General features: G+C 42.5%; 1 protein-coding gene across 2 annotated transcripts in view; it reads left to right on the top strand.

Moving 5' to 3' along the window:
* Positions 1-14,207, top strand: part of cpt1ab (carnitine palmitoyltransferase 1Ab (liver)) — an 82,799-nt gene that overhangs the window by 33,553 nt on the left and 35,039 nt on the right. For both annotated transcript variants that reach the window (XM_014123865.2, XM_014123864.2), the window contains exons 5-7: positions 417-518; positions 1,380-1,517; positions 1,803-1,880. In XM_014123865.2, the coding sequence (XP_013979340.1) occupies positions 417-518; positions 1,380-1,517; positions 1,803-1,880 (318 nt within the window). The remainder of the gene's footprint in view (positions 1-416; positions 519-1,379; positions 1,518-1,802; positions 1,881-14,207) is intronic.

Genomic DNA, 14,207 nt, shown 5'->3' with positions numbered 1-14,207 from the left:
TTCTAACGTGCATTGGTGTTAGTCTCAACAGTCTAACATCAAACCACACATGCCTAGAGATGCATTGTAAAGTTCTCCGCTAGAGCAGTAGTAAAGAGTCGATCCATAATAAAAATACACTTGTTTTGCTATAAAACAAAAAGTGATGAGGCTGGAGGAATGTAACCAGTCTCAAATTCATTAGTATAGCCTTTAAATTAATTAGTATATAGCCTTTAATCATTATTTATTGATAAAAATTGCTGTAAAGATCACAAATTATGCCTTTAAAACCACTATTTTCTTGAAGATTGTTCTCATGAACTTTGCCTTACATATGGTATCCAGGTTGTGAGGTAAATCAGAAAGGCAAATTTTACTCTTCACCCCTCCACTCCTTTCACCCCTCCCCTCTTCTGCTCTGCTGTCGTTCACAGTTATTTGTCAAGTTGTTCTCTGGCAGGAAGCCAATGCTGTACAGCTTCCAGAGTTCGCTGCCACGGCTGCCCGTCCCTCCGGTCAAGGACACCTGCAGGAGGGTGGGTTCATCCTCTGATGACTTCATATCCTCTGATATCATATCCTGCGATGTCATATCAATTGCTTAGATTACTGGCCTCTCTGAGGACACCACCACATTGCATTCAGAGGAGTTGCTGTTACTCTGAAGCTAAATTAATAGTCAGATATTTTGGGAAATTGTTAATCACAGATTCACATAAGTGTAAGGAATTTCCATCAAGTAATCTGTAACCATAGGCTGACAACTCAGAGGAGGCAATAAGACTGCTCTCTTTGCACCACAGTCAGTATGTCAATAAAGCGCTACTCTCCTTTGAAAGGATAGTTCACTCAAAAATTATAATTTAGTTTTTTTCTTCATTAGTCCACTGTTAATTCAATTCCTTTTTTTTTGCATGTCAGCAGTCAAGTTTTCAAGAGAGACCGCTTTCAGTATAGAGCAAAAACTGTGTTGATGTGTTTTGCATATGATGAAAATTTGATTTTGGGATTGTATTAACAGTGGACTAATGAACAGAATACTAAAATATTCGTATGGCTATACAAGCGAAAGCAATGATTATGGCCCGTTATGGGGATGATACTTGACACTAGGGTTAGGTTTCACAAAAAGGCGATTGTGGAAAGAGGAGAGGAAAAGAGGCTTTGCATCCAGCCATCGTTCCCTTCTCATCCTGGTTGAATGCATTCAGTTGTGCAACTGACTAGGTATCCTCTTTCCCTTTCCTGAGACCGCGTTGCCACAAGGAGTAACTGTTCAACTGGCAACCATACCACCCTCCTCACAAAACAACAGAAAACATTAAATAATGATGGGGTTGAATTTAAACATTGCACCCTGACCTTATCTCCTTCCTTTCTCTGTGTGTGTCCTCCAGTACTTGGAGTCAGCTCGTCCATTGATGGATGACGAGCAGTATGTGAGGATGGAGGGGCTGGCAGGGGAATTTGAAAAGAACCTGGGCCCAAGACTACAGTGGTACCTCAAGCTCAAGTCCTGGTGGGCCTCCAACTATGTGAGTCTCTCTGTACCTCCTCACTTGATATATGGGTTATACACATTCTAATGCTGTTTAATGTAGGGTAATGACTCACTGAATAATCTATATATATATATATAATATTATTTATCCTAGGGCAGACTGTATTCATCGTGACACAGGGCTTTATTTCTTTCTATATCTTTCCCCCTTTTTTCATATTTCATCTATCTCCTTGTGTCTCTGTCTCTCTCTCTCTCGCTTTATCACTCTTTCTCTGTCTGTCTTTGTCTCTCTCTTCATTCTCTCTCTCTTTCTCAGGTCAGTGATTGGTGGGAAGAGTACATCTACCTCCGAGGTCGTGGGCCCATCATGGTCAACAGTAACTACTACGCCATGGTAAGTCATCTCTCACCTAGCAGTGGGTTGTGTGAGATTCCCTTCTAAAAGTGTTTTTAATGGTGAATTTACCCAAGAACATGTGTGTATTGACCATATTGAACCTGTGTGAATGGGAGTATGCCGTGAATCAGTATCCCAGTGCTTTAGTTGTGAGTATAGACAGACAGAATGTAGTAGACACGACAGAGCTGTATGGAGCCTTGTCCACTGTTCTATATCTGTTGGGCAGGAGGTTTCACATGCTCATCACAAGGCAGTCTCTGTCTTACGCAATGTAATGGATGAATGGTTTGTGCCTCTTGAGTTCCCGTCTCCAAATTGTTGCCCTAAACTAACCTATTTCACAGGGCCGTGCATATGTTCGTTCTTAGATCTGTTGTAAAACATTTTTTGTTATATTTCTAATATATTATTTAGCAATTTTTTGGTTATTCACTTGGTATTCTCCCCAAACATAAACTCTGTCGCTGAGCTTGGTGACATTTCCAATTTCTTTCTTGTTTTGATTACTGTGTCTGAGGAAGAGATTAACTGATGGACTGCGGCTAGGTTAGGGTTTTTAGATGTCTGATTAGCATGTCTCAACTCTATTCAAGTGGGCAACCATAAACAAGATTATGTCCTGTAAGTCTGCCATAAACTTTGACCCAATAACTGATCTACCACGTCTACTTAAAGGGATTTCTCATCTAAATTACAATGTTTTATGTTATGGTTCCTTTCTCTGAACGTGATTTCATGGGCTAGGAGAGATTGGGATTCATCCTCCCCAGGGTTTGTAACATAGCACCACAGCCACTATTCCCTAACATTAGTGTTGATGACCAAAAAACTAACAGTTCAGTAAGCATGAAAATTAAGAAACAGGGAGGGACTACCTGGACTTGTTCAATAAAAAATTCAAATTTTCTTTTGACTTTATTTAACCAGAGAACTCACATTGAGATTTACATCTCTTTTTCAAGTGAGCCCTGCCCAAGAAAGCAGCATACAGTGGGGGAAAAAAGTATTTGATCCCCTGCTGATTTTGTATGTTTGCCCACTGACAAAGAAATGATCAGTCTATAATTTTAATGTTAGGTTTATTTGAACAGTGAGAGACAGAATAACAACAAAAAAATCCAGAAAAACGCATGTTAAAAATGTTATAAAATGATTTGCATTTTAATGAGGGAAATAAGTATTTGACCCCCTCTCAATCAGAAAGATTTCTGGCTCCCAGGTGTCTTTTATACAGGTAATGAGCTGAGATCAGGAGCACACTCTTAAAGGGAGTGCTCCTAACCATAGCTTGTTACCTGTATAAAAGACACCTGTCCACAGAAGCAATCAATCAATCAGATTCCAAACTCTCCACCATGGCCAAGACCAAAGAGCTCTCCAAGGATGTCAGGGACAAGATTGTAGACCTACACAAGGCTGGAATGGGCTACAAGACCATCGCCAAGCAGCTTGGTGAGAAGGTGACAACATTTGGTGCGATTATTCGCAAATGGAAGAAACACAAAAGAACTGTCTATATCCCTCGGCCTGGGGCTCCATGCAAGATCTCACCTCGTGGAGTTGCAATGATCATGAGAACGGTGAGGAATCAGCCCAGAACTACATGGGAGGATCTTGTCAATGACCTCAAGGCAGCTGGGACCATAGTCACCAAGAAAACAATTGGTAACACACTACGCCGTGAAGGACTGAAATCCTGCAGCGCCCGCAAGGTCCCCCTGCTCAAGAATACATATACATGCCCGTCTGAAGTTTGACAATGAACATCTGAATGATTCAGAGGACAACTGGTGAAAGTGTTGTGGTCAGATGAGACCAAAATGGAGCTCTTTGGCATCAACTCAACTCGCCGTGGTTGGAGGAGGAGGAATGCTGCCTATGACCCCAAGAACACCATCTCCACCGTCAAACATGGAGGTGGAAACATTTTGCTTTGGGGGTGTTTTTCTGCTAAAGGGACAGGACAACTTCACTGCATCATTTGACGGGGCCATGTACTGTCAAATCTTGGGTGAGAACCTCCTTCCCTCAGCCAGGGCATTGAAAATGGGTCGTGGATGGGTATTCCAGCATGACAATGACCCAAAACCCACGGCCAAGGCAACAAAGGAGTGGGTCAAGAAGAAGCACCTTAATCCCAAAGAAAATCTGTGGAAGGAGCTGAAGGTTCAAGTTGCCAAACGTCAGCCTTGAAACCTTAATGACTTGGAGAAGATCTGCAAAGAGGAGTGGGACAAAATCCCTCCTGAGATGTGTGCAAACCTGGTGGCCAAGTACAAGAAACGTCTGACCTCTGTGATTGCCAACAAGGGTTTTGCCACCAAGTACTAAGTCATGTTTTGCAGAGGGGGTCAAATACTTATTTCCCTCATTAAAATGCAAATAATTTTATAACATTTTTGACATGCGTTTTTCTGGATTTTTTTGTTGTTATTCTGTCTCTCACTGTTCATATAAACCTACCATTAAAATTATAGACTGATAATTTCTTTGTAAGTGGGCAAATGTACAAAATCAGCAGGGGATCAAATACTTTTTCCCCCACTGTATATATATATATATATATATATATATATATATATATATATATATATATATATATATATATATATGTGTGTGTGTGTGTGTGTATTTATTTATTTAAATTTTTTTACTTTATTTAACTAGGCAAGTCAGTTAAGAACAAATTCTTATTTTCAATGATGGCCTAGGAACAGTGGGTTAAGTGCCTTGTTCAGGGGAAGAACGACAGATTTCTACCTTGACAGCTCGGGGATTCGATCTTGCAACCTGTCGGTTACTAGTCCAACGCTCTAACCCTACCCTGCCGCCTATATATATATATATATATATATATATATATATATATATATATATATATATATATATATGGGATCTTTTATTTCAACTCATGAAACATGGGACCAACATTTTACATCTTGCGTTTATATATATATATATAAACGCAAGATGTAAAATGTTGCTCCCATGTTTCATGAGTTGAAATAAAAGATCCCAGCAATGTTCCATACGCACAAAAAGCTTATTTCTCTCAAATTTTAGACACAAAAATGTTTACATCCCTGTTAGTGAGCATTTCTTCTTTGCCAAGATAATCCATCCACCTGACAGGTGTGGCATATCAAGAAGCTGATTAAACATTACAAAGGTGCATGTTGTGCTGGGGACAATACAACTTTAAACGCTACTCTAAAATGTAGTAGAGGTGGCGCTTTATGGTAGAGAAATTAACATTAAATTCTCATGCCAATTGCACACTACATATTTCCATAAGTGTTATTTCGTAGTTTTGATGGCTTCATTATTATTCTACAATGTAGAAAATAGTAAAAATAAAGAATAACCCTTGAATGAGTAGGTGTGTCCAAACTTTTGACTGGTAGTGTATATATTTTTGGGGGTGAAATATTCCCTTAATGCTGCTAAGCACTTTATGACGAGGGACTACTTCAACATGGGTACCATAGTGGGGCTCATTGTAACAACCTTTCATATATCCTTGGGTATACATCGCCACTTCAGTCGGCATGGTTATGGCCCTGGGGTTATTTTTAGTTTGCGACAACATTAATATCTCATAAAGACAACTCTCTTTAGTGTATATAGTATGTGCCCACTGGGTTACCAGGGTCATGTTCATTTGGGACCAAACTGATGAAAATCAAAACCCAGTAAAACAGGGATGTACTAATTGGACTTGTTCAATAAGAAATTAAATGACCCTCTCCTCCGAGAGACTGAAAACAGCTTCAATCTCAAGGCCATCAGACTGTTAATTAGTCACCACTAGCCAGCCTCCACCCACTAAAATGCCCTGAACTTTAGTCAATGTCACTAGCCGGCTACCACCCGGTTACTCAGCCATACCTCAGAGGCTGCAACCTATGTACATAGACATGTAACACTGGTCACTTTTTAGTAATGGAACATTGGTCACTTTAATAAAGTTTACATACTCTTTTCCCCACTTCATATGTACTGTGCATACTGTAGTCTAGTCAAGGCCTATCCTATTTAACTGTTGCTGTACATATATTATTCTATCCTACTTATTCTTCAGATATACTACATATTCTATACATATACTGTCCATAATATCTATACATCCCATCATATAGATAGATAGATAGATATGTATAAGTGCATTCAGAAACTATTCAGAACCCTTCACTTTTTCAATATTTTGTTATTTTACAGCCTTATTCTAAAATGAATTACATTGTGTTTTTCCCCTCATCAATCTACACACAATACACCATAAACAGAAATACCTTATTTACGTAACTTTTCAGACCCTTTGCTATGAGACTTGACATTGACCTCAGGTGCATCCTGTTTCCATTAATCATCCTTGATGTTTATACAACTTGATTGGAGTCCACCTGTGGTAAATTCAATTGATTGTAAATTATTTGGAAAGGCAAACACCTATCTATATGAGGTCCCACAGTTGACAGTGCATGTCAGAGCAAAAACCAAGCCATGAGGTCAAAGGAATTGTCTGTAGATCTCTGAGACAGGATTGTGTCGAGGCACCGATCAGGGGAAGGGTAACAAAACATTTCTGCAGCATTGAAGGTCCCAGAGAACACAGTGGCCTCCATAATTCTTAAATGGAAGCAGTTTGGAACCACCAAGACTCTTCCTAGAGCTGGCCGCTTGGCCGAACTGAGCAATTAGGGAAGAAGGGCATTGGTCAGGGAGGTGACCAAGAACCCAATGGTCACTCTGACAGAGCTCAAGAGTTCCTCTGTGGGGATGGGAGAACCTTCCAGAAGGACAACCATCCCTGCTGCACTCTACCAATCAGGCCTTTATGGTAGAGTGGCATTGACAGCCAACTTGGAGTTTGCCAACAGGAACCTAAACGACTCTCAGATCATAAGAAACAAGATTTTCTGGTCTGATTAAACCAAGATTGAGCACTTTGGCCTATCGTCATGTCGAGAGGAAACCAGGCACCGCTCATCACCTGGCCAATACCATCACTATGGTGAAGCGCAGTGGTGGCAGCATCATACTGTGGGGATGTTTTTCAGTGGCAGGGACTGGGAGACTTGTCAGGATTGAGGGAAAGATGAACTGAGCAAAGTACCGAGAGATTCTTGATGAAATCCTGCTCCAGAGGGCACAGGGCCTCAGGCTGGGGCGAAGATTCACCTTCCAACAGTTCAATGACCCTAAGCACACAGCCAAGAAAACACAGGAGTGGCTTTGGGACAAGTCTCTGAATGTCCTTGAGTGGCCCAGCCAGAGCCCGGACTTGAACTCGATCGAATATCTCTGGAGAGACCTGAAAATAGCTGTGCAGAGACGCTCCCCATCCAACCTGACAGAGCTTGAGAGGATCTGCAGAGAGGAATGGGAGAAACTCCCCAAATACAGGTGTGCCAAGCTTGTAGCGTCATACCCAAAAAGATTCAAGGCTGTAACCGCTGCCAAAGGTACTTCAACAAAGTACTGAGTAAACAGTCTGAATACTTACAGTACGAGTAAATTTTGGACACACCTACTCATTCAATGGTTTTTCTTTATTTGTACTATTTTTTACGTTGTAGCCCAATGTGGTGTGGATCTTTTGGTTACTACATCATTCTACGTGTTATTTCATAGTTTTGATGTCTTCACTATTATTCTACAATATTTCCTCAAGAGTTCACCAATCCTGTGAACTGGTTAGGCTATTTAAAAACTTCCAAGATGGCGTAGCAGTCAGACGTCTTTGTCTTGTCTCGTCCCATGTATATATCTTTTTATATATTTTTCTTTGCATTCTTTTTAATATTTTTCCTCAACCTCAACTTCAAAATACTCTCCTGCAACCCGCCCCACCCAATGTGGTGTGGATCTGTTTTTTTCTAAAGTATTTCTATTTACCTCCAAACTGGAATCCTCAACTGAAGCTCGCTAGCTAACTAGCTACCAGCTATCAGCTATCAGTCAGCTAACCACTGCTAGCGGTCATCACTTAACCTTTAGCTTGGAAAGCTCTCGCCAGTTCATACAACGCGTTTCAAACCATAGCATACCGGACCTATTTTTCTCTCCATATCCCCAGATTCCTACCGCAAACTCTGAACCTTTTCATCTGGACCATCGCAGCTAGCTAACCGCAAACCGGGTTGACCACTCCTGGCTAACGTTTCCGTCCCGGAGCAAGCACCAACTAGCCTGAAGCTAGCCCATGCTAGACCCATCTCCCGGCTAGGGCTCCTGGGCTACTCTTGAAGCCCACTCCTCGGCTACAATATCCAAACCCCTTCTACTGCCGGTACGGGGCACGGAACCCCGCCGATCCTTCACGACTGGAAAACCGACAAAATCTGCCTGAGGATCCCAACAGGCCCCTCATGCGCAACGTCCCCTGAAGGCCCATTCTGGTAACCGCAGCCTTCTAGCTATCTAGAGCATATTGGACTGTTAGCTGATCCATCGGCCAGTTTCTTGGACCACTATACCGATTTTGCCAATTGGACTTGGACCCCTCTGCTTCTTGGAACCCTACTCATTCCACGACTGGTCTATCAACGTCACCGCACGAGGAGGCAAAAACAGACTTTCCCCCATCGTGACATCCCTCTAAGGCCCTTATGCTAGCTTGCTAGCCTCGGCCTGCTAACTGCTAGCTTGCTGGCCCCGGCCTGCTAACTGTCTGAATCGCCGTGTCCCCAGCCAGCCCAACCACTCACTGGACCCATATGATCACTTGGCTACGCATGCCTCTCCCTAATATCAATATGCCTTGTCCATTACTGTCCTGGTTAGTGATTACTGTCTTATTTCACTGTAGAGCCTCTAGCCCTGCTCAATATGCCTTAACCAAACATGTTGTTCCACCTCTCACATATGCGATGACATCACATTGTTTAAACGTCTCTAGAGACTATATCTCTCTCTCATCATTACTCAATGCCTAGGTTTACCTCCAATGTACTCTCTTCCTACCATACCTTTGTCTGTACATTATGCCTTGAATCTATGCTATCGTGCACAGAAACCTGCTCCCTTTACTCTCTGTTCCGAACGTGCTAGACGGCCAGTTCTTATAGCCTTTAGACATTCCCTTATCCTACTTCTCCTCTGTTCCTCTGGTGATGAAGAGGTGAATCCAGGACCTGCAGTGCCTAGCTCTACTCCTACTCCCCAGGTGCTCTCATTTGTTGACTTCTGTAACCGTAAAAGCCTTGGTTTCATGCATGTTAACATTAGAAGCCTATTCCCTAAGTTTTCTTTATTCACTGCTTTAGCACATTCTGCCAATGTGTGCCTGAATCCTGGCTTAGGAAAACCACCAAAAACCCTGACATTTCCATCCCTAACTATAACATTCTCTACCAAGATAGAACTGCCAAAGGGGGCAGTGTTGCAATCTACTGCAGAGATAGCCTGCAGAGTTCTATTTTACTATCCAGGTCTGCACCAAAACAATTCGAGCTTCTACTTCTAAAAATGCACCTTTCCAGAAACAAGTTTCTCACCGTTGCCGCTTGCGATAGACCACTCTCTGCCCCCAGCTGTGCCCTGGACACCATATGTGAATTGATTGCCCCCCATCTATCTTCAGAGCTCGTGCTGTTAGGTGACCTAAACTGGGACATGCTTAACACCCCGGCCATCCTCAATCTAAGCTTGATGCCCTCAATCTCACACAAATTATCAATGAACCTACCAGGTGCAACCACAAATCCGTAAACTCGGGCACCCTCATAGATATCATCCTAACTGACCCTCCAAGTACATCTCTGCTGTTTTCAACCAAGATCTCAGCGATCACTGCCTCATTGCCTGCATCCGTAATGGGTCTGCAGTCAAACAACCACCCCTCATCACTGTCAAACGCTCCCTAAAACACTTCAGCGAACAGGCCTTTCTAATCGACCTGGCCGGGGTATCCTGGAATGACATTGACCTCATCCCGTCAGTAGAGGATGCCTGGTTATTCTTTAAAAGGGCCTTCCTCACCATCTTAAATAAGCATGCTCCATTAAAAAAAAAATGAAACAGGAATAGATATACCGTAATTTCCGGACTATTAAGCGCACCTGAATATAAGCCGCACCCACTGAATTAAAAAAATTAATATATTTTGAACATAAATAAGCCGCACATGTCTATAAGCCGCAGGTGCCTACCGGTACATTGAAACAAATTCACTTTACACAGGCTTTAACGAAACACGACTTGTAACAAAAATAAATAGGCTTTAACGAAACACGGCTTGTAACAAAAATAAATAGGCTTTAACGAAACACGGCTTGTAAAAAAAAAAAAAATTGCAGTAAGCTTTAGTTGTCTTTTTGCACTGAGTCAATTCCTCACGCTGCTGTTTCCAACGTCTTATCATCGACTCATTAAGACCAAGCTCCCGTGCAGCTGCTCTATTTCCTTTTCCAATAGCCAGATCAATCGCCTTCAACTTGAAAGCTGCATCATATGCATTTCTCCGTGTCTTTGCCATGATGAGGGTGACAAAATGACTACCGTAATCAGAATGATGGGAAGTTTGAGAGCGCTCGAATTAATCTAAACAGTAAACAAAAAAGTTGTTTCACCTTAACCCGTTCGGCAATTTCATTGGTCTAATGAAAACTTCATGCCGCCAAAAAACTGAGCACGTCACAGAATGTGTTTTTTTGGAGAAAAAAAATTTGAAAGTGGGAAAAATCCATATATTAGCCGCGTCATTGTTTAAGCCGCGATGTTCAAAGCGTGGGAAAAAAGTTGCGGCTTATAGTCCGGAATTTACGGTAGCCCTTGGTTCACTCCAGACCTGTCTGCCCTTGACCAGCACAAAAACATCCTGTGGCGTTCTGCATTAGCATCGAATAGCCCCCGTGATATGCAACTTTTCAGGGAAGTTAGGAACTAATATACACAGGCAGTTAGGAAAGCTAAGGCTAGTTTTTTCAAACAGAAATTTGCATCCTGTAGTACAAACTCAAAAAAGTTCTGGGACACTGTAAATTCCATGAGGAATAAGAGCACCTCCTCCCAGCTGCCCACTGCACTGAGGCTAGGAAACACTGTCACTGCCAATAAATCCACAATAATTGAGAATTTCAATACGCATTTTTCTACGGCTGGCCATGCCTTCCACCTGGCTACCCCTACCCCGGTCAACAGCCCTGCGCTCCCCACAGCAATTCGCCCAAACCTCCCCCACTTCTCCTTCACCCAAATCCAGATAGCTGATGTTCTGAAAGAGCCTCAAAATCTGGACCCCTACAAATCAGCTGGGCTAGACAATCTGGACCCTGTCTTTCTAAAATTATCTGCCGAAATTGTTGCAACCCCTATTACTAGCCTGTTCAACCTCTCTTTCGTATCGTCTGAGATTCCCATAGATTGGAAAGCTGCCGCAGACCTATATCTATTCTACCCTGCCTTTCTAAGGTCTTCAAAAGCCAAGTTAACAAACAGATCACTGACCATTTCGAATCTCACCATACCTTCTCCGCTATGCAATCTGGTTTCAGAGCTGGTCATGGGTGCACCTCAGCCACGCTCAAGGTCCTAAACAATATCATAACCGCCATCGATAAGAGACATTACTGTGCAGCCGTATTCATTGACCTGGCTAAGATTTCGACTCTGTCAATCACAACATTCTTATTGGCAGACTCAACAGCCTTGGTTTCTCAAATGATTGCCTCGCTTGGTTTACCAACTACTTCTCCGATAAAGTTCAGTATGTCAAATCGGAGGGCCTGTTGTCCGGACCTCTGGCAGTCTCTATGGGGGTGCCACAGGGTTCAATTCTCGGGCCGACTCTCTTCTCTGTATACATCAATGATGTCGCTCTCACTGCTGGTGATTCTTTGATCCACCTCTACGCAGACGACACCATTCTGAATACCTCTGGCCCTTCTTTGGACACTGTGTTAACTAACCTCCAGACGAGCTTCAATGCCATACAACTCTCCTTCCGTGGTCTCCAACTGCTCTTAAATGCAAGTAAAACTAAATGCATGCTCTTCAACCGATCGCTGCCCGCACCTGCCCGCCTGTCCAGCATCACTACTCTGGACGGTTCTGACTTAGAATATGTGGACAACTACAAATACCTAGGTGTCTGGTTAGACTGTAAACTCTCCTTCCAGACTCACATTAAACATCTCCAATCCAAAATTAAATCTAGAATCGGCTTCCTATATCGCAACAAAGCATCCTTCACTCATGCTGCCAAACATACCCTCATAAAACTGACCATCCTACTGATCCTCGACTTCGGCGATGTCATTTACAAAATAGCCTCCAACAGTCTACTCAACAAATTGGATGCAGTCTATCATAGTGCCATCCGTTTTGTCACCAAAGCCCCATATACTACCCACCACTGCGACCTGTATGCTCTCGTTGGCTGGCCCTAGCTTGATACTCATCACCAAACCCACTGGCTCCAGGTCATCTACAAGTCTCTGCTAGGTAAAGCCCCGCCTTATCTCAGCTCACTGGTCACCATAGCAGCACCCACCCGTAGCACGCGCTCCAACAGGTATATCTCACTGGTCACCCCCAAAGCCAATTCTTCCTTTGGCCGCCTCTCCTTCCTAGTTCTCTGCTGCCAATGACTGGAACGAACTGCAAAAATCTCTGAAGCTGGAGACTCTTACCTCCCTCGCTAGGTTTAAGCACCAGCTGTCAGAGCAGCTCACAGATCACTGCACCTGTACATAGCTCATCTTTAAATAGCCCATCCAATCTACCTCATCCCCATACTGTATTTATGTATTTCTTAATCTTGCTTCTTTCCACCCCAGTAACTCTACTTGCCCATTCATCTTCTGCACATCCTACCATTCCAGTGTTTAATTGCTATATTGTAATTATTTCGTCACCATGGCCTATTTATTGCCTTACCTCTCTTATCCTACCTCATTTGCACATGCTGTTTATAGATTTTTCTAATGAATTATTGATTGTATGTTTGTTTATTCCATGTGTAACTCTGTGTTTTTGTATGTGTCGAACTGCTTTGCTTTATCTTGGCCAGGTCGCAGTTGCAAATGAGAACTTGTTCTCAACTAGCCTACCTGGTTAAATAAAGGTGAAATAAAATAAAAATAAATATTTAGGTGTCTATTATTCAACAGTCAAGTTAGGCAAGATGGAAGTTTACGAAGTAGGGCCTTGTATACAAAAAGGGTGTAATGTAGATATCTACGGGTCTTTATCAAAGTCCAGGCAACCTTTTGATACAGGATGCAGTGATGAGTATCAAACGGTCACATGTAACAAAACAAAGGGCACTATGGTCAATGGCATCCAAGGTTTAAGTGTAGTAGCAGCTGCACTTTGAAAAATAATTTCACCATAATGAAGAACAGGTTAAAAAGGTTGACTGAATAATCTGCTTCCTACTGCTTAGAAAAAGGCACAATCTGTTTCTGTAGAAAAAGTCAACTTTAAATCTTAGTTTGTTAACCAGAGAGAGCCAAAGATTGAGACAGGAGAGAGGCAGGACACAGTAGTCACAGTGGGTAGGCCTGTTGTAGGGTTTAATGGTGGTGCATTCAGACATGTTTGAATTTGGGGTCACATTCTTATCCATTAGTACAGCGCTGGTCTAAATTAAGCAAGTGGACTGACGTCTTGTAACTGGCACAATTCACAACATACATGTTTACCTGCTACTCACACAAATTACCTAGCAAACATGAGCCCTTGGCAAGGTGGGCACGGGATATCCCACACAAAGCCCCACACCAGCCCAACACGGGCTAGCCCACAGCAGCCCAACACAGGCTAGCCCACACCAAGCCTACATTAGCCCAACATGGGCCAGCCTTCAACAGCTCAACAAAGAATAGGCCACACCAAGCCCTCATCAGCTCAACATGGGCCAGCCTACACCAGCTAGCCCATCACAGGCTAGCCCATCACAGGCTAGCCTGTGCAGAAATTGTTAGATTACTTGTCAGCTATTACTGCACGGTCGGAACTAGAAGCACAAGCATTTCGCTACACTTGCATTAACATCTGCTAACCATGTGTATGTGACCAATAAAATTAGATTTGATTTGATTTGACCAAGCCCAGAACAGGCTAGACCACCCTATTTGAATATTTGTGGGTGTGGTTTGAGCACAGTTCATTTTGTGCAAACATTACCGAGAGTGTCTTCCAGTTTCTCCTATATGGTGTCATGCCTAAAAGATCATCTTCTACACCAAAGTCTTTTCAAATACTTAAATAAGTCAATGTGTCATGAGTTTCTCTTCAACAACAATTGCAACAATTTCAGTGATTTTACTGAATTACAGTTCATATAATGAAATCAGTTCATTTAAATAAATTCAT

The sequence above is a fragment of the Salmo salar genome, chromosome ssa10 (genome assembly GCF_905237065.1).
Source record: "Salmo salar chromosome ssa10, Ssal_v3.1, whole genome shotgun sequence".
Lineage (NCBI taxonomy): Eukaryota > Metazoa > Chordata > Actinopteri > Salmoniformes > Salmonidae > Salmo > Salmo salar.
Note: the sequence above shows the minus strand (reverse complement) of the source record. Positions and strands in the feature narration are given on the sequence as shown.